Below are 19,506 nucleotides of genomic sequence, written 5' to 3' on the forward strand. Positions count from 1 at the left end.
CTTTTTAAAAATTGAATTTCCCAATTCAGAATGCTGCAGCCTTTGTGAATGAATGAATGAATGAATATTGGTATATACAAAGGTAAAAAGGTCTGGAAGAATACATGCATCTGGTGGGTAGTTACCTCTGGCGGGAGCAGGAGAGATATTTAACTCTTCATTTCTTCTGTATTATTTGTGTATGTGTGTGTATAGTATAACTATGTATTTTTGGCATTTAAAAAACACACAAACACACATAATGAGAGAGGGAGAGGACGGGAGAGAGAGAAAGACTTAAGAGACTTCTTCTCCAGTGGTGTTTAGAAAAGGATCTTTCTAGGATGATGGATGCATTTGTGTTCATAGTGGGATACTTGACTTAATGACCTCACTTGCCCCTGGCATCCATCCCAAGATAAATGGGCCACTCCAAACTCCTCAGGCTCTATGTTCCTTCATGGGCAGAGAGCTGGAAGAAACATTCAGAATGGAGTAAGGACTGCACATTTCTGCAGAAGCAAGTGAATTGAATAGTTCTGTTTGGAGATATAATTGCAACTGGTTTTCCATTTCCGAGGAAGTTAGCATGGCTAGTATGAAGACACAATCGTGGATGACAGAAACTAATCACGGAATATTTCATCTTTTCCCAGAATGGCTGCAAGATATAAAGGGCTAGCTGCGCTTTTTCCTATTGATAAAAACGAGTAATACATGAGCATTTCGAAACATTCAAACAATACAGATGAGTATAAAATAAAAAGTGGAAGTCTTCCCTTCAAATCATTCTTACCAAAGGTAACAACTGCATGTAAATTTGAGGTTGGAACACCTGTAAATAGATCTTTTATGATTTTAGTCTTAATGCTTAGATCTTTAACTCAACTATATTTTATTTTTGTGAAACATGTAAATAGAGCTCCTGTCAAGGTTACTTTTCTCTCTCTAATCCGACTTGCAGGGAAGGAGTTTCTGGCGATACTTTACCAAGTAACGAAGGGAAACGACCACGTAGGGACGCACGCCTTTTTGGCACCCACATGTGCTCGGCCCTTTATACATAGTGCGTGATTTCATCCTCAAGCAAGTCTCAATCTCTCAATTTATAAAGAAAGAAACTAGGCGCTACATAACATAAGCCATCCGCAGTGCCCGGATTGCAAGGAACCGGGACAGGTCGACAGCCGAGCACTGAGTTTAATACACCCAACGTCACGCCCACTTTCCAACCTCTCGCGACACTTGTACGTCATCCGAAAGCGCCAGCGACCGGGGCGGTCGCGCGGCCTGCGTCGCGCGAAGCCTCGCTGGGTGGTGCTGTCTCACCGGTGAGGCCCGGAAACCGGCGAGGCGCGCTCTCTGTTGAAGCTGCAGCCCCCGGCCTCCTGCCACCCGCCAGCATGGAGTACCTTATCGGCATCCAGGGCCCCGACTATGTCCTTGTCGCCTCCGACCGGGTGGCCGCTAGCAATATTGTCCAGATGAAGGACGGTGAGAGGAAGTAGGGGAGGCCCTGCCGGGCCTGGGTGGAGGGGCAGTCAGAGAGAGTTGGTGGAGGGTTGGATGAGTACCAACCAGGGAAGTCTGCGAGGTGGAAGCCCGCCTGCCCTGATCAGCACTTGCTCATTTTTTGGAACTAGGAGGCGGGCAGACAAGTTTAGGGCCTTGACATTCATTCCCCCCCGGGGCTCCTGGGTCAGTGCTGTGCTCTGGCCTTCGCTAAATGCTTGCTGGGCGAGAGTTGCCTAAGGAATTCAGTTTTTAAGTGTTTAAGCTCCTGCCGGGCTCCAGGCTCCCTAGAGGCCCCCAAATCTCTGATAAGTTTCTTGTTGTCACTACTAATGAGGTTACTTTGCTGACACCGTAAGTGGGATCCTGGGGAGAGTGAGACTGTACGACTGGAAACCTGGCATTTCCCTTCTGCTGCCTGTATCTCCCCCTGTCTTAGCTCTGATCCTCCTTTTCCAGGGCACTGGCTGTTAAGTTTTCCTTGTATTTAAGTAGTCAGGGGACTGGAGCCCTGTCACTTATTTGCTTTGTGACTTTTTACAGGTTATTTCACGGTGCCCAGATTTCCTCTTCTGTTAAATCAGATTAGTGATACCAGCCTCCTAAGCTAGTTGGGAGGACTGAGTGAAAAACTTTTGTGCAAATGCTTAGCACCGCGACAAATACTTAGTAGTAGAAATACTAAATGCTTAAGTAGAAATACTTAGTACTTACTAAGTACTAAGTAGAAGTACTAAGTACTAATGCTAATACTTAATAAATACTAAGTAGAAATACTAGTACTAAATTCTAAGTGAGTTTTTATGTAGTAGGAATACTAAGTACCGTTGCTATTTTAAATGATTTACATTAATTCGTTTAACCTTTTGGGATAGGTTCTATTACTTTGCTACTTTACAAATGATATTTCTGGAGTGTAGAGGTTAAGAAACTTGCTTTAGGTTACAAGTGGCAGAATCCAGGTTCTTCAAACCTATGCAGTTTGACTCCATATCTTTTGCCCGTAACTACTATGCTACACCGTCTCCCTATAGTCAGTACTCAATAAATAATTTTAAAAAGATTTTGCCTGTTGATCTGTGGAATCTAAGATTGTGTTTTCATAATTGATTGTAGACATGGTACTGTTGAAAAAATGTTATGCTTTCGCTCTGATGATTTAATGTTCACTTGACAAATAGATTTTGGGCACCTTTGTGCCTGTTACAGTGCTAGGTGCTGAAGGAATGCAAAGAAGAATAAGATGTGGCCTGTATCTAAAAGAAGTTACAATTTAATACAGACTCATAAGTGTACAAACAGTTATAACACAAGCTAGAAAATGATACTGCATATGAAAAGTACCATCAAACTTCTCAGGTAGTGCAGAGGAAGCAGAGATAATTTTTAGGTAATCCAGAGGAAGAAGAGATTCTTTCTAGTTCTAAAGATTAGGGAAAGCTTAGAGGGCAGATAACAGTTCCTCTTGGTTTTAAGGAGACAAAAATGATTAAATCTGGGGTTTCCTGATGTGAACAGAGGCAAAATAGTGTCCACCACTGCTTTTGTAAGCGACAGGCATCTGATTGTCAGGCTATCATCGCTTGGGGAGCTGGAAAGAACTGAGGGACTTTGCCTGAGTTCTGTTCTTTCTGAAGAAGAGAGACCTAAAAGTGATTTGTTAAACATCTATGATATGTCAAATTACTTTACGAAATTCCATGATTAGTTTGTAGAAGTTCTATTTGTAAACCATGCTTTCCAAAGGAGTAAATTTGTTTTGAGAGTAAATCTGTCCATTTTTTTGAATAGTAAAGCCTTTGACATGCATGCAATTTATTTTAGCATGAAGTAGTTTCTAGGTAGAGCAATAACCAAGTCAGTATCTTTACAGGGGATCTGTGTCATCACAAAAATGTATGTGAAATGACTTTGAAGAGTGGAGTGTACTTCTAGGTGTTACAGAGGATGCAACATACTAGGTATAATCCTTAGAGGTCTAAGACATTAAGAAAACAAATAAATACTACAAGGTGATTTTGTATGATAAAGAAGTATCACTAGTAAGTACTAGGTTAGTTTTAAATTAATGATTTCAGGAGTATATCCTAAGGGTATTCAGAGAAAAGGAAGGTCACTGTGATGTGGAAGAAAGATGAATTTGAGTTAGTTCTTGAAAGATAGTTGGAAATAATTGCGCTCAACTCTCTCTAATTTTCCCTATAGCCTTTCCTGGTATAAAAATTTTTATTATAGCAGCTTTGGAATTGTATGAGGACTTTTTCGTATCTTTCATTTCATGAGGGACTTGTGTAGGATAGGCACGAATGCTGAAAATGAGTAACCTTTTGGAATTTGTTTTCTCTAAGTATAAAATGAGAATAATAGTTCTAGTCAGTTTTTTGGTTTATCATTTGTAAGATAGTTTGATACCATAGAGAAGATATTTCCCAGAGATTGCTTGCTTATTAAAGTGGCACAACTCTTCAGTTTGGTTACATGCCACATTTCATGTCTCTTGTCTCCAGGCCTATATGGAATTGCTTTTAAATTACTCAGTACTTCAGCCCACACAGAATTCTTTTCTCTAAATTCCTGTAGCATGTATAATGTGAACTCTGTTGTTTAACACTGAGTATAATAATAACATGTACAGTTTTCCCCACCTATAAGTTAGGCAGGAGTAAGTGATAGTGTTATCATTTTACATGCTTGGAAACTGGGGCTTAGAGAGGGCAAATAATTTGCCCAAGTGGGGAGGGCTGAGCCCAGATTATAGCCAAGGTCCGTGGGGTTCTAGTTCCAGTTGGCTTTCCACAGTATATTGTACACTGATGTTCATTTTGTTGTTCATTTGTTTCATGTGTGTGGATCTTGTAAGTTCTTTGTCAGGGATCGGAAATTCTGTAGAGCTGCATAGGCTGTTTCCCGCACAACGCAGGGAGCCATTAGCATCTATTGCTTTTGTTTTCATATCGCCCTTCACAACTCGCTGGACGTGCAATAGATGTTTGAAAACACTTTAGGTGTTATATTAAGTTAATTTCAAAATTGAACAGTTTATTGCCTTAAATTTCAGCATTTCTTTTAAAGGTGGCAAGTTCTTTGTAAACAAGTTTTTTTTCCCCTCAAAATAACAGTTTTTTAAATGTTTTCTTACCAAATGACGCATGTCACATATAGACATTTTAGGAAATATTGATAAGCAAAAAGAAGGAAAAAAAAATTGCCCATACTCTTGCCACTGGCAAGAACTTAGATGCCATGGCATATAATACTCTTCTGGTGCTTTTTCTTTGCATTGGTAATATACCTTTAAGTGAATTTTTTTCTTTAATAAAAAGTTTGCAAACGGTCTTTAAATCTCCTGTAGCCTATAATAAAGGTGTGTTTGTTTAGGAGTTTCAAGGGGGTTTGATACTATCCACAGGCACATTTTTTGTGGGTTTTTCCCCAAAGTCTAAGAAGCCATATTACTGTTGCCTACAACTCTCAAACACTTGTGAAGTATTTGACTGTAGCATTTTGTTCTTTAAATCCTATTTAGGGATTTTGACATTTCAGAAGCTTTCAAACAGAAAACATGTCTCCCAGGGAAGATTATTCAGCACTACTTGAAAAATGAAAAGTGAAAGTGAGAATAAGATGGGGAGATAGGCTTTTTCTGAAGCTACAGACTGAATATGGAGTTTTCTTCCTTGGGCACTAATTGCTATCTGAATATTTATTTATCTATCTAATCTGAATGAGTCTGGTTCAGCTAGATAAGATTAGAGTATTGAGATTTTCGAAGTGTTTCTAAAAAGCTTAGTGTTAACGATGTTTGTTAGAATTTTTGTTTTTGGAAGTCATTTTAATTTTCTCTTTGCTTTAGAAATGGAGTTGATTTACTTTTTAAGATGATTTATAGTCTCAGTTTTCTTTTTTTTTTGAGGAAGATTAGCCCTGAGCTAACTGCTGCCAATCCTCTTCTTTTTGCTGAGGAAGAGTGGCCCTGAGCTAACATCCATGCCCATCTTCCTCTACTTAAATGTGGGACACCTACCACAGCATGGCGTGCCAAGCAGTGCCATGTCTGCACCCAGGATCCGAACCGGCGAACCCTGGGCCGCTGAAGTGAAATGTGCAAACTTAACCACTGTGCCACCGGGCCAGCCCCCTCAGTTAATTTTTTGTTCTTTCTAGAGATAGCTTCTTAATTTCAAGACCAGTATTTTTCATATATGCTTTTGTATGTGTATAAATATAATTAACATTTGTATTTATAGAGACATTTCAGGACTTTGAAATCATGAGCCTAAAGATAATGGCTGTTGACTTGATACTTTCATTTCTTTGATTGTTCTGTTGCTTGCATTTCAAATGCCTTTACGTGTTTTTAGCTATATTTTCAATTGTCAGCTTTTATATATATTCTCTAACTGAAATTGACATTAATAAAATATGCTGAGGAGTTTAACATGGAGAGTGAAAGAGAGTATTTAATACAGTTGCCCATTAAAGCCTTTTAAAAATAGTGATTAGTAAAATTATTCGGTATAGTAATTAATAAACCTGTTTATGATTGCCTATATAATAGCAAGAAATTTCTGATAAGGTAACTTCTAACAGTGGGTGTTTTTTTCTTTGGGCAGATCATGACAAGATGTTTAAGATGAGTGAAAAAATCTTACTCCTATGTGTTGGAGAGGCTGGCGACACTGTACAGTTTGCAGAATATATTCAGAAAAATGTGCAACTTTACAAGATGCGAAATGGTGGGTAATACTTAGAATGTAGCATTGTTTGGTTTATCTTTAGATTTGCACTGAAAAAGAATATTCTCTACTACCAGTTCTGCACATGAGCAGACTGGTGTGGTCATATTTTTATTTGAGTCTTCCTATTTTTAAAACCTTGTCTAGACCCTCCTTCTGATCCTAAAGATTTTTCTACAAGAATCACAGAGCAGAAAAGAGAACCGTTAAAACACTGATACTTGGGGGATAAAACTAACACCATCTTGTCGATGAGCATGGTGATATCAGACTTTTTAAGTGTTAGATATTTCAGAAGATGTGCTTTGAGCTAAAGTATATCTGAATCTCAGACCTAAAAGACCTGAATTAAACTCGGTTTTACTAATTTTTTTTATGTGACAAGTCACTTATCCTCTCTGGGGCTTTATTTTCCTTATTTCTAAAATGAGACTCTAGAAATATTAATGGACAATATGCATAAAAATGGTTTGTAAACATAAAGCTCTGTGTAATTGTAGGAGGTCACTCTGTCATACAAGAGTTCTGCCTTGCCTCACTAGTAGGTTGTTGTCTAGGGAGATAATTAGGATTTTTGTGAGATATTTTGCAAGCCCTCATTGGAGCTATCCCCAGAGAGAGATTCTTATCCACTGAGAAAGCCTCCCTATGCAATAATACTGGCCACTAGCTCTCTAAGCCAGGAAAGTTTATAGTGCCACTCTAGCAGAAAGAAACTTACTTCACAGTTTAATAACACTGTTATACACAGCACTGGTATAATGCAGAGCTATGAAAGAAGTTACTTTGAATATAATTTTATGTGTAATATGACTAGATATGATCCGTTCATAGTTTTTTAGGCAGCAAATTTAGCATCATGCAATCAATTCCATAAATATTTTTGAGGGCCTCATCTATGTGAAGCACTCTCCCTAGTACCACAGAGAATTCGAAGATAAACAAGACTCAGTCCTTGCCTTTCAGGAAGCTAAAACACATGGTACTTAGGTTTAAGCAAGTTCAGAATATTTCAAGAATTTTTATTATTATTATTCTTTTTTAAGATTTTATTTTTCCTTTTTCTCCCCAAAGCCCCCCGGTACAGAGTTGTGTATGTTTAGTTGTGGGTCCTTCTAGTTGTGGCATGTGGGACCTCGCCTCAGCATGGCTTGATGAGCCGTGCCATGTGCACGCCAGGGATCCAAACTGGCGAAACCCCGGGCTGCCGAAGCGGAGCACATGAATTTAACCACTCGGCCACGGGGCCGCCCCTCAACAATTATTTGTTAATGGTTCTACTTTTTGCTTACATGGCAGGTGAGGGATACCAATAATGTTTCTGAAGTACAGTAGGTACAGCAATACTTTACTCTCTTGTCATGGGAGAGGGAGGAGGAGTAAACATGAGTCGAGAGAGCTGCTTGTTACATGTGTTTTAGGATCTAAAGTCAGTGCATAAACAAGAATTGTGTATGGTTAAAATTGTCCTTAAAACCCCATAAGTTGGGCCGGCCCCCTGGCCAAATGGTTAAGCTCGTGCTCTGCTTCAGCCACCTGGGGTTTCGCCGGTTCGGATCCCAGGCGTGGACATGGCACTGCTCATCTGGCCACGATGAGGTGATGTCCCACATGCCACAACTGGAAGGACCTGCAACTAAAAAATACACAACTACATACTGGGGGGATTTGGGGAGAAAAAGCAGAAGCAAAAAAATATATACATATTAAAAAAAAAACAAAACCCAGAAGTTACCTGGCAAGTATAGTTCGGTGTATGTAACCCTACACAGTAATTCTTCTACATATTAAAGTTGAAGAACTGAGCTAAAATAAGGGAAAGAAAAAAATCTATATGCAGATGGTCAGGCATCAGACTTTTCTACCTTTAAGATAACTCTCAAGTCCTTACTGGTGTTCAGGGGATTGGATAGAAAATTGAAAGTATTCCTGCTTGTCCAGAGTTGCTTCCATTATGATTTAATATGTACTGATAGACTGGTTGTGAGGATGGAATTCGGTAATATATGTCAAAGCACCTAGCACAGCATGGACCCTGAAACATAGTAGCTGTTAAATATTTGTTTGAATTCTAATCTAGATTGTACCCGATATGACACTGGTGTTTGAAATGTTGTAGGGAATAACTTAACCACGTGCCATCTGTCTTTTTAAACTGGTGTTTTCTCTGTGGGTCCACTGAGTTGTGGGTCATTCTTGTGTCTTCTGGCACTAGTCCCAGTTTACTGGGGAGTTAATTTCCAAAATGAGTGCACCGTTAAATGCACACATGATGCCATTCCTCTGGGTTATACTTTTGTTGGCGTTACAACTTTTTTCAAAGGTTTTACTTTTGAGATACTCTATTTTTAAAAATGTTGTAGTTAGTGATGGAAGCATTCTTTTTCTGTGACTTGTACTTTTAAAAAATCATATTATACTTAATAAAGTTACTTTCAATGGAATACTACTCAGCCGTAAAAAAAGTACAAAATCGTCCCATTCACAACAACATGGATGGACCTTGAGGGTATTATGTTAAGTGAAATAAGCCAGATAGAGAAAGACGAACTTGGTATGACTCCACTCATAGGTGGAAGTTAACATATAGACAAAGAGAACTGATTGGTGGTTACCAGGGGAAAGGGGGGGTGAGGGGAGGGCACAAAGAGTGAAGTGGTGTACCTACAACATGACTAACAATAATGTACAACTGAAATTTCACAAGGTTGTAAACTATCATAATCTTAATAAAAAGAAAAAAAAAACCTTATAAAGTATGACTCTGAGGCTGTCCTAACTTCCAGCCTCTCTTTTCTCAATATCCTTTTTAAATAAACTTAAAAAATTGGCATCTCAACACCTCTTTTTTTTTTTCCACACTTGTGTATCTGTACCCCTTTCTTTCTATTGAGGAAACCACAGTCTGTTGATGAATGAATCACTTAAGGAAGGCTGTGAATTTTATCTCACCACAGAATAGTTACCTTGGTTCTGTTTCATGGCCAGGAATTACTGTCAGTACTGACCAGCTATTTCACAACTGTTGAATGGGGAAAGGGACGAGAAGAAAGATTGCACCCCTCATTCTGTGCACTTTATATACTCTGAGTGTACAGTGGGTGGTAGGGGGTAAGAACAAGGTTGTGGAATGATTTGGGGTACTGTTATTCCTTCTGCTTCATTTTAAGTGTGACTGTTTATCTCTTGTGCCAGGTTATGAATTGTCTCCCACAGCAGCAGCTAATTTCACACGCCGAAACCTGGCTGACTGTCTCCGGAGTCGGGTAAGCAATAGAGCCGGCAGCCTTAGGTACCAGCAGGAAAATCTGTGCTGCTTTACATTCCTATTACATGCAAGTAGTATTTTTGCCGTTTTTTGGCCTTTCTGAGCCCTTTCTGTTGCGTTCATCACTCTTCGGTCTCTTTGGATTTGTTTTCTCTTTTTGCAGAGTTGCTAATTAAAGCCCAGAGGGCAAATAACGCATTCCCAGAGAATTTGGATGGGGCAAATTCTCCAACAGAAAGACCTGTGACAAGCTTTTAAAGTTTTTTTCAAAGTGTTTTCGTGCAAACCATGTTTCTTAATTCCTGTCGTTGAAAGTCCCTACAAGGTAGTGGAGGTGAAACCTTGAAAATAATAGTGCAGATTTCATCTTGAGATTGTGTCTTTCTGTGACTATTCTCTCCAAAGCACACAAAATGATTCCTCCTCCTGGGGGGCCGGCCAGGTGGTGCAGTGGTTAAGTGCGCACGTTCCTCTTCGGTGGCCCGGGGTTCACCAGTTCGGACCCTGGGTGCAGACATGGCACCGCTCATCAAGCCATGCTGTAGTAGGTGTCCCACATATTAAAAAAACAGTAGAAGAAGAGGGGCATAGATGTTAGCTCAGGGCCAGTCGACCTCAGCAAAAAGAGGAGGATTGGCAGCAGATGTTAGCTCAGGGCTGATTCTTCCTCAAAAAAAAAATTATTCCACCTCACTTGTTGTGTCTGTATTGCTATCTTGAAACCGTCTTTGTTCCATAGACAGCATGTTAAAATGCAACATTAAGTTAAGGATTGAATGTATTAAAGATTGTGTAGGATGTCCCAAAAAGGTTCCTATGATTGGTAAAGGTGTGTATTATTCCCGTCCCACAGGGACTAAGTAATTGGAGCCTCACCATGTGACCTTACCCCCTGTGCCTGTTTACTCACCTATGAAATCGAGATAACTTCCTAACCCCACAGGAGTGCGAGGAAATGAATGCTTGTAAATCATAATATTTAACATTCATATGACTTTTGCCCAAAGCATTTTGCTTAATAATTTAATCTGCTCACTATTCCACTGAGATATAGTAGATAATTCTCTATCACTGATAGGGAATGAAAGGCACAAAGTGGCAGAAGAACTAGCTCCAGGTCACACAGCAGGTCAGGCAAAGCTACACTAATGGTGCCATAATTGACTGTTCTTCATCAGCTGCTTGGTTTTTCAGTAGTGTTTCTAGAACAGAGGTGCTCTTTGTATTTTTATTATGGTTTTAGTTTCGTGTGCATTTGCTTAAGCTGAGTTATGACAGAAATCTAAATAAGTACAGGTGTTACTTTAAGTTGTTTATTACAGATCTTTAAAGCAGTTTATTTTCTAGTACCTAATAATACTATTTGAGAATGTCTCAATAAACGGAATCTCTTTTTCTCAGTGCTAGCTTTGACCAAGGGCCTTGTGCAATATGAAGGTCATGAAATTTGAAGAGAAACTAGAGACAAGATGGATTGGGAGGAGGAGACAAACTTACATACATAGTTCTGATCTGGGTAAAAGGTCAGTCGCCTTTTCTTGTTCACTCCTCCCTGAGTGAGCAAAGTGAGTCGGTCGTATGTGACCTTTACTTCCACCCAGAAGTTCCTGTGGTATTCAGTAAAGAGTATGCTGTGGCTTGCTGTGTAAAGTATTCCTCTGACTTGTCGGGCAGAACTGGAAGAAGAATTCTGGCTTTGAGCACAGTAAACACTTTGTCATAAATGCTCTAGACATTAAGTGAATTAAGCTTCTTTTAGAATTGAGTAAGAATGGCAGTGTGCTTCGTGCAAATGCAGTGAATCTGGTTAATCTCCTGGCAGAAATATTTGATTCTTAACAAATAAATACCCCTTCTAGACAGTGACATGGGGCTCTAGTAGATACTGACTTCCTCTGCTTTGTGCTTCTGGGTCTAATCCCTACTCCTCTACCTTCCTATCAGTATAGGTTGTTAGTCCTGAAATATGAATTTATATTTTAGGCACTTTATTCTGGAGAGAAGGGTAGTGGTGGTTTTCAGTCTTTCTAATATAAATGCAAAGCCACTAGATTTAGTACATTTACACAGTTAGACCAGTTGGCACATGAGGCTTATTTTTGGTCAACCAGTTACCATGCATAATGGTGTGTCTGTATCTCAGATTGTTTGATTTCCAGTTTGCTGGATGTGGGTGTGTGGTATTTGGTTCAGAGGACATTTATTTATGACAGGGTGTATAATGAATCTTGTGTGAACTGGTTCTTTAAAATGCAGGCAGTTTAGCCTAGTGGTTAAGCACAGTTTCTGGATTTAATCTGCCTGGGTTTAAATCTTTGCTCGCTGACTTGCCAGCTATATTCTTTGGACAAATTCTCAGCTTAATTTCCCTACCTAGAAAGTAATAGTACCTACTTCGTAGAATTATTATAAAGATTAAATGAGGTAATCATGCAAAGCTGTTAGCACAGTGTATGGCACATATAACTAATAAATCACTTTTGTTTTTATGCTGTTTTTGCTTTCTGGTTGAAGAAGCAATTTAATAGCTATAAGTGAGTTTCTTATGGGAGATTCTTTGTTGTGGTATTTTAGTTGACCTGATTTGCTAGTAAAGAGTGGGGTATAAAAAATTACTGATATTGATAGGGAAAATAGAAGTAAACCTGTGTGGATTGTCTGTTATGTGCTAAGCTTTTTTTTTTTTTTAAAAGATTTTATTTTTTTCCTTTTTCTCCCCAAAGCCCCCCAGTACATAGTTGTATATTCTTCGTTGTGGGTCCTTCTAGTTGTGGCATGTGGGATGCTGCCTCAGCGTGGTCTGATGAGCAGTGCCATGTCCGCGCCCAGGATTCGAACCAACGAAACACTGGGCCGCCTGCAGCAGAGCGCGCGAACTTAACCACTCGGCCACGGGGCCAGCCCCTTGTGCTAAGCTTTTTTCCAGATCAACCCAGTCCAGTATGGTAGCCACTTGTCATATGTGGCTATTTAAATTTAAAATAATTAAAATTAAAACAAATTTAAAATTCAATTCCTGGGTGAGAGTCTCCTGGACTTTGAATGAGAAATAAACTTTTATTTCTTTAAAAAAATGTGGTTCCTCAGTCACATTAACCAGATTTTAAGTGCTCAATAACCACATATGGCTTATGGCTACCGTTATTGGACATTGCAGATATGGAACATTTTCATCATCATAGGAGGTTCTCTTGGACAGTGCTACTCTAGATAGTTATATATGTGACGTTATATATGGGACGTTATTTAGTGCTTATTATGACACCGTAAGATGAGTGTTATCCTCATTTTATTTACAAGGATACCAAGGCTGGTTAATAGAGAGGTTGAGCTTACCAAAGGCACATACATAGCTGATCTATAAAAGGCTGAGGTAAGATTCTAACTTCAAATACTATACTCTTTCACTGTCTCCTTTATTGGTTACTGGACTAATGTACAAGTATGTTTGTGCATTTGGGGAAGCATAAAATAATTCAGTTCTAATAAAATGTAAGGATCTCCACATAGGGGCCTGGCCCCATAGCCAGTGGTTAAGTTTGCACGCTCCGCTTTGGCGGTCCAGGGTTTCGCGCGTTTGGAGCCTGGGCATGGACCTAGCACTCCTCATCAAGCCATGCTGAGGTGGCATCCCACATAACACAACTGGGAGGACCTGCAACTAGAATATACAACTATGTACTGGGGGGCTTTGGGGAGAAGGAAAAAAGATCTCCACATAGGATTTTATAGATAAGATATAACAATAAATATTTACTGAATAAATGTCATCCAGTTAGGTCCACATATACCACTGAAGTGTTATTGTGCATTTGTACGCTGGAAGGGAATTTTATTGAAGTATTCTTAATGAATGGATATTACTTCTCCATGTAAGGATTAAAGAGCAGGAGGAGATGAAAAAAGACACAGATTGGGGAAAAAATCAATAGCTTTCATTTTAGTTTTTATGTGAATCCATGTGTACATTTAAGTTGGTTTGCTCCTGGTTATACTCCAAGGAGCTGGAAAAGGGCTTATTAGGCTTTTGCTATGGGTTTGACTCCCCAATTTCAAATACTTATGAGGCTTCTTTGAGCATGGGTTTTGGAGTCCAGAGCTCCAGTCTCTTCCCTGGTTTGTATTAGTTTGGGTAATCTTGAATAAATTACTTCTGTTTGCTGAGCCTCACTTTCTTCATCTATGAAGAAAGAAGGAGTGATCAGAGTGGCAAATTAGGAGAACTGAGAATTAACCAAATGAAATATGTTTTGAATGAATGAATGATTGTTGTTAGTGCTGTCGAGTCAATTCTGACTCCTAGTGACGCTGTATACAGTGGAGCAGAACCCTGCCCAGTCTTTTCTCTCCATCCTCTCACCTTCTAGCTCTGTGTCAGACAATGCTCTATTTCAGAGGGTTTTCATGGCCAGTTTTTTCAGAAGTGGGTGGCCAGGTCCTTCTTGCTGGTTTGCCTTAGTCTGGAAATTCTGCTGAAACCTGTCCACCATGGATGACCCTGCTGGTGTTTTGAATACTGGTGGCATAGCTTTCAGCATCACAGCAACATGCAGCTGCCACAGTATGACAATCAACAGACAGGTGATGTAGTTCCCTGACCGGGAAACAAACTCGGGCCATGGCAGCGATAGCAGTGAGTCTTAAGCCCTAGACCACCAGGGCTGGTGAGTGAATGATACATCCCTGGAAAATACTAAGTATCTAATTTAAAAGTAACTTCATCGTTAAGGAGCTGCTACTTGGATTTTTAACAGGATTATTTTGAAAATTTTGTAATGTCTTAAAGGAATAGTTTGCACAATGCTTGTTTAAAATTCTCCTTATGATTTGATTAGTGGGCTATAGAAGGGAGAGTGATAAGTAATGGGGCTGTTTCTTGCTTGAAATGAATTATGTGGCATGTTTGGTGTAGCCTATCTGAATGCCCTAAAATCATCTATTATAATCCACCAAGGTCTCCATTTTATATATGTGGAGACTGAGGTATGAACCAGCCAAATCTGATATCTTGGGGGAATGTGGAGTTTGTGGCAAGGCTTAGAGTACAGTGCTGGCCTCCACGGTGTGTAATCTTCAGGGCTTTACTACTGCTACTCACTGGCCAAAGTGTTTTCATAGAACCTTTGCTGGAGTGCTTGGTGAGCCTTTGGTAATTTATCTTTTTATACGGCTATACTTGTAAATGCTTAGCAAATAAACAGTAGAAATAATGAGTTTGAAGAATATCATTCAACCCAATGTAGAACTTTCTAAACTTTGTTCCATGAAGCTGCCTCAGGAGACTCACCAAAGAAGACCAGTGTGGCACAACTTTAGCTCTGCTTTATATAGATCAACTCGACTTTTATCTACTTTATGTTGGGGATTCCATTTAAGATTTTACTTGAAAAAAGTGTTCACTTCTCACCAAAGTTTGAAAACTAGTGGGATAGTTGAAAGAGCCCTGCTCCAAGAGGTTTAGCACCAGCTCTTCTGTGAGCTCGTTGAAAAGCCTTGGGAGAAAGAGAGGATTTGATTGAATCATTTTTATGGTTTCTTCCGGCCCCCAAATAGTATGATGTAAAGATCTGGTGTCAAGACTATAAACAGATTTGAATTTATTTTTTCAGTGAAAAGGAAAGAATATGTAGGAAAGAATTTCAGATATTAGTCATTTCCAGAAGTGGCCATGACTTGTCCCAGCACTGTGGCCTAAATGCGTGTTTGGTCTGATTAATAGTAGTCATGTTTAGTGTGTTCCTTTCCTAGAAGAATCCTGTTACTTTGAGCCTTCTATTCTGACCACTAGAGTTGTTGTCCTCATGCCTTTGGTGGCTAGCACAAAGACATCATCTCTTGGTATCTGTGACCTTGTGAACAGATGGTCCAGGTGAAACCTTGACTTTGCAGGTCTTGTCCCCTAAATATGACCATTTGTTATGTGTGATTAAAATACCACTAACAAGGGCAATTTCACATGCTTTTTGGCAAATGTGGTTAGCAGGATGTGACATGACACAGTACTGCCTTCTTACTCTGTGTGCCATCTCCCTTGAGGCCTCATCTCCCCTGCTTGCCCCCGTCTCACCCATGCCCAGGCTTGCCTTCCAGCTCACCTGCTCCAGATGGGCGGCTCAGTGGGAGGACACTGGCAAAGGCAGATGTGTTTATTTTCCGGAGACAAAATGTTGTGCTGCTGCAGATGGCAGTGCCTTGGAGCAAATGGCAGCCTTTGACACCACTGCCACACAGCCTGGGCATCTTGACAGACAGAGCTGGCTTCTTTTTGGTGATGGGGAAATTGAAAAAAAAAAAAAATCGAGATGTTCATCGTGAAGCTCATGGAATTTCAGTGTAAGTAGCAGTTCTTCTGGACCTGGAGAACAGTTTTCTTCCATACTGGACCTAGTCAGCTAACAGGATTTTCACTGTGGGCCAAGAGTTATATGTCTATTAATTACTTTTGTCTCCTAGCCTAAGTAAGACATAAAGTAAAAACTGAAAACATGGCTACATTTAGATGGATATTCAGTGGTACTGCAAAACACATGTGCATCCCAAGTTGCATCTCACAGGAGTCTCTTAGGATTGGGGCTGGCTTCTGTCTGCCCCATTGGAGATACTCCTGTTCTATTTTTGGTGGTCATTTTGATGATCCAAAGGCCCAGAGACAGATGTGCCTTGAAGTTGAGATGCCTTAATTAATATGACAACACTCTGTGCTTATAGTGTTTTTCTACCAAGAAGAATAAGAATTCTGACAGCTGCCCTTTTAAGCAGTTTGCTTATACAGTCATTAGGGCTTGAAGGAAGACAAAGACCTGGATGTTGAATCATTACACTTACTAGTCTTCTAAGAAAAAATGGCTTAAGAAGATAGCTCTTGAAAGTTACTGGCTTTATCAGGAAACCTTTTTTTCTTTTTTTTTAAATATGTGCTGTTTTTCCCAGCCCTAGTGCTGATAGAGTTAGGAGTTTGCAGGTGTAAAGTCCTCCCCCCTCCCCTTCCCCATCTCTCTCCAGGGGGCTGTATGTGAGAAGGTGTTGCTTTCTCACTCAGAGAGCATATATGTGCTACCCTGTTGGATGCCTGCTGTGAGCAGAGAGAACCCCAGTTCTGGTTGAATGGAATGATCCTGTTGGGTGGCTGGGATTGTGCAACCCCCTAATGCCAACTTTTCACTTAAAGCATCTTTCCTACCTACAATGAGGGGGAGGCAATATAGGAAATGGTCTAAATTTGTAAGGTTTTGAAACTTGCATCTTGAAAATTATGTAATTTCCTGTTAAGGTTTGGTTTAAGCCAGGAGCAGCAGAATACTGTGTCTGCTTAGTAAAAACATGCTTTATTTTGAAAATGTTTACCATTAGAAGTAAAGATTTATCACACCTTTTAAGATTACTTTAAACCAGTGCCCTGGCCTGGTGGGAATGCCCTCACACTCACAGATACAAATACACATATACCCTGGCTTCTTGGTGCCTCTTTTTACCTCTTTTTACCTGCCCCAGCCTAGGATTGTGCAGGGATATGAATTCAGTGGCTGATCCCAAAAACTCAGTGAGACAATGAGGTTTTCTTTATTCTCTCCCAAAAAATCAGTAATCTAAAATGCAGGTCGGTGAGAAGTCTTTGGAAGGAGAGTTGACTGTTCTATTTCTTGTCCTGGGAGGTAGTTAACATGTGTATTCATTTTATTCATTAAGCTGTATATGTGTATTTTGTGCAGTTTTTATGTGTTATTTCACAAAAGAGTTTAAGAAAATAACAAGGGTAAAAGGGCAGGAAAGCATAACACATTTTTTGAAAAGTTAAAAATGGAAAAAATAAATTCAGATTTATTGTTACTTATGAGTGTAGACAATAGAAGAAATAGGATTAACTAGCTTGAAAAGTAAAAGGGAAAGGAGAGGAAATAATAATCTCTAAATCTTTATAAACTGAAATAACCCACCAGAATTCCACATTTCCCTTTCTGATGCCTCCTAGAGCTGAGAAGTTTCATAGGTGCTGATAGTCATTCATTCAGCAAATCTACAGCCTGCATTGTCCTTGGGGCTGAGGAAAAGGTGGAAAGCTCAGTGTGTGCCTTCAGGTGAGGAAACAGAGAAGTAAACAGTCAATTGCACCGCAGAGTGTCAAGTACTACAGTAGCCCTTCGGATAGATAGGTGCTCTGGGAACAGGGCCTAACCTGAGCCTTGAAGGACTAGCTGTCATTAAGGCAAAGATGAAATCAAGGAGATGCATGAGAGAATATGTTAGGTTAGGCACTGTGGTTTCCTAATGATGTTCAGGGCAGGGACAAATAGTTCTCTGAGCCTCCTACTCCTAATTTTTCATCTGTTTTAACTAGTGAGGTACTGTATGCAAATTAGGGCTCTACTGATTGAAAAACAAATATAAATAAATATTTTTATATGATTTTCTTCTACATAGAGCTAGTTGTTAAATATGGCTGAGGGTTTTAGAGGAATGGTAAGAAATTGAAACCAGAGAGGTGTAGTCCATGTTATGAAGACCGATGAAAACCTTTATGCTAAACGCAGCAGGGCTCTCTTGTTGGCTAAGAGGTGATAAGCATGATCAGATGAGATTTGGTTAGACCATTGGCTACTCTTTGGTGGAGCATTTGGGGAAAGAAGAAGGAAGCAGGGAGACCACTGAGGAGTTTCCAGGTCTATTAAAGAGGTAGGAATAACTTATGTTAGACCTAGGCTGCTAATGTCTTCTAATAGGAGGGCTCCCAGTCTTTTCCCCAGGATTTTCTTAATACTCTACGTATAGTTGCTGTGCACGTCCGAAAACATGTCATATATGGTCCTAAATAATCTTTTCCAGCAAACCTTACTTTTTAACTCAGGGAGTTGAATCAGCTCTGATGTTCAACATTCATGGATATTCATGGGCATGCTTAACATGTACAACTTAATATAAGCCTTGGTGGTATACAATACATGGCTTCTGCCCTTGTATCTTTTGAGAACTGACTTAAAGGTTTATGGAGTCTTAAATTTTCCTTGGGAATTGCCAGCTCATGAAAAAAAGAATTCAAGTGGCCTTGTTGCAGACATGGTGTTGTTGGTTTTACCATTGCACAATCAGCAATTTTATTTTGATGTTATTTGGGAGAAAGCAGTATTTTTGATTAGCAAGTAAAATTAATGTAGAAAACAAATACTGTTAACTAGTTGGTATAATAAGGCATCTGTGCCATGTTGCATTTCAACTCATTAAATTTCTAAACTTCTAATTACAGTAAGATTACAACTTTAATAGGAGAATCATTCAAACTTGGGGTTAGTGATAGCTTTAGAGAGGTAAAGTTGACAGAAATTTGGGGATTATTGTAGGGGAACTTTAAAATCTAATTTTGCTAAAAATTGAAATATACACAATATTTAATTTTTTTGCTTCTAAAATTCAGATTCTTTTGACCTTTATCGGGCACCTACTATTTTCTAGGCCTCCTTCCAAGGACCTTTAGCACAGATGAGCACTTTTCATTCCTCACAGCTGACAGGCAAGCAGTAGTATCCCCCACATTCAAATAGGGCACTTGAGGCTCCAAGGCCAAGTGGCTATCTCTGGTAACACAAATGTAAAGTTATAAAGCCACGGTTGATCTCGGATTTTGATTGCTTTTTTAACAAAAACACATGCCTATCTTATGACTCATGGCATTTAAAATCATAGTTCTTTCAAATAATTTTAAAGATGTTTTGCTTTTAAAGTTTAAAATGTTGGTTGTAAATGCTGTAACATTCCTGAGTTTAAGTTCACTCAACCATTATAAGAATTTTTGCCAACATGTTATGCAAAAACATTTGAACATGAGCTAAGTATTATTAAAGGAAAATGAAGACAATTTTTATATTATGATTTTGCATCTGCCAGCATCAAACAGTTATACCAAATACACTTTCAGAGACCTAAGGTGAAGAAAAGAAAAAGAGAAACCTTGGTTAGTTAGTCTCATTTCCAGAGTTAGTGTTTCTTTTATTTTGTCTTGGGCTTCTGAAAATCAAAGGT

At 39.4% G+C, this 19,506-nt stretch overlaps 1 protein-coding gene across 1 annotated transcript in view; it reads left to right on the forward strand.

Moving 5' to 3' along the window:
• Window positions 1-1,225: 1,225 nt before the first annotated feature.
• PSMB2 (proteasome 20S subunit beta 2) overlaps window positions 1,226-19,506 on the forward strand; it is a 30,513-nt gene continuing 12,232 nt past the window's right edge. The window contains exons 1-3 of the mRNA XM_014840108.3: window positions 1,226-1,473; window positions 6,105-6,227; window positions 9,423-9,493. Coding sequence (XP_014695594.1) covers window positions 1,383-1,473; window positions 6,105-6,227; window positions 9,423-9,493 — 285 coding nt within the window. The 5' untranslated portion in view covers window positions 1,226-1,382. The remainder of the gene's footprint in view (window positions 1,474-6,104; window positions 6,228-9,422; window positions 9,494-19,506) is intronic.

Source organism: Equus asinus, chromosome 5, assembly GCF_041296235.1.
Source record: "Equus asinus isolate D_3611 breed Donkey chromosome 5, EquAss-T2T_v2, whole genome shotgun sequence".
Taxonomy (NCBI): Eukaryota; Metazoa; Chordata; class Mammalia; order Perissodactyla; family Equidae; genus Equus; species Equus asinus.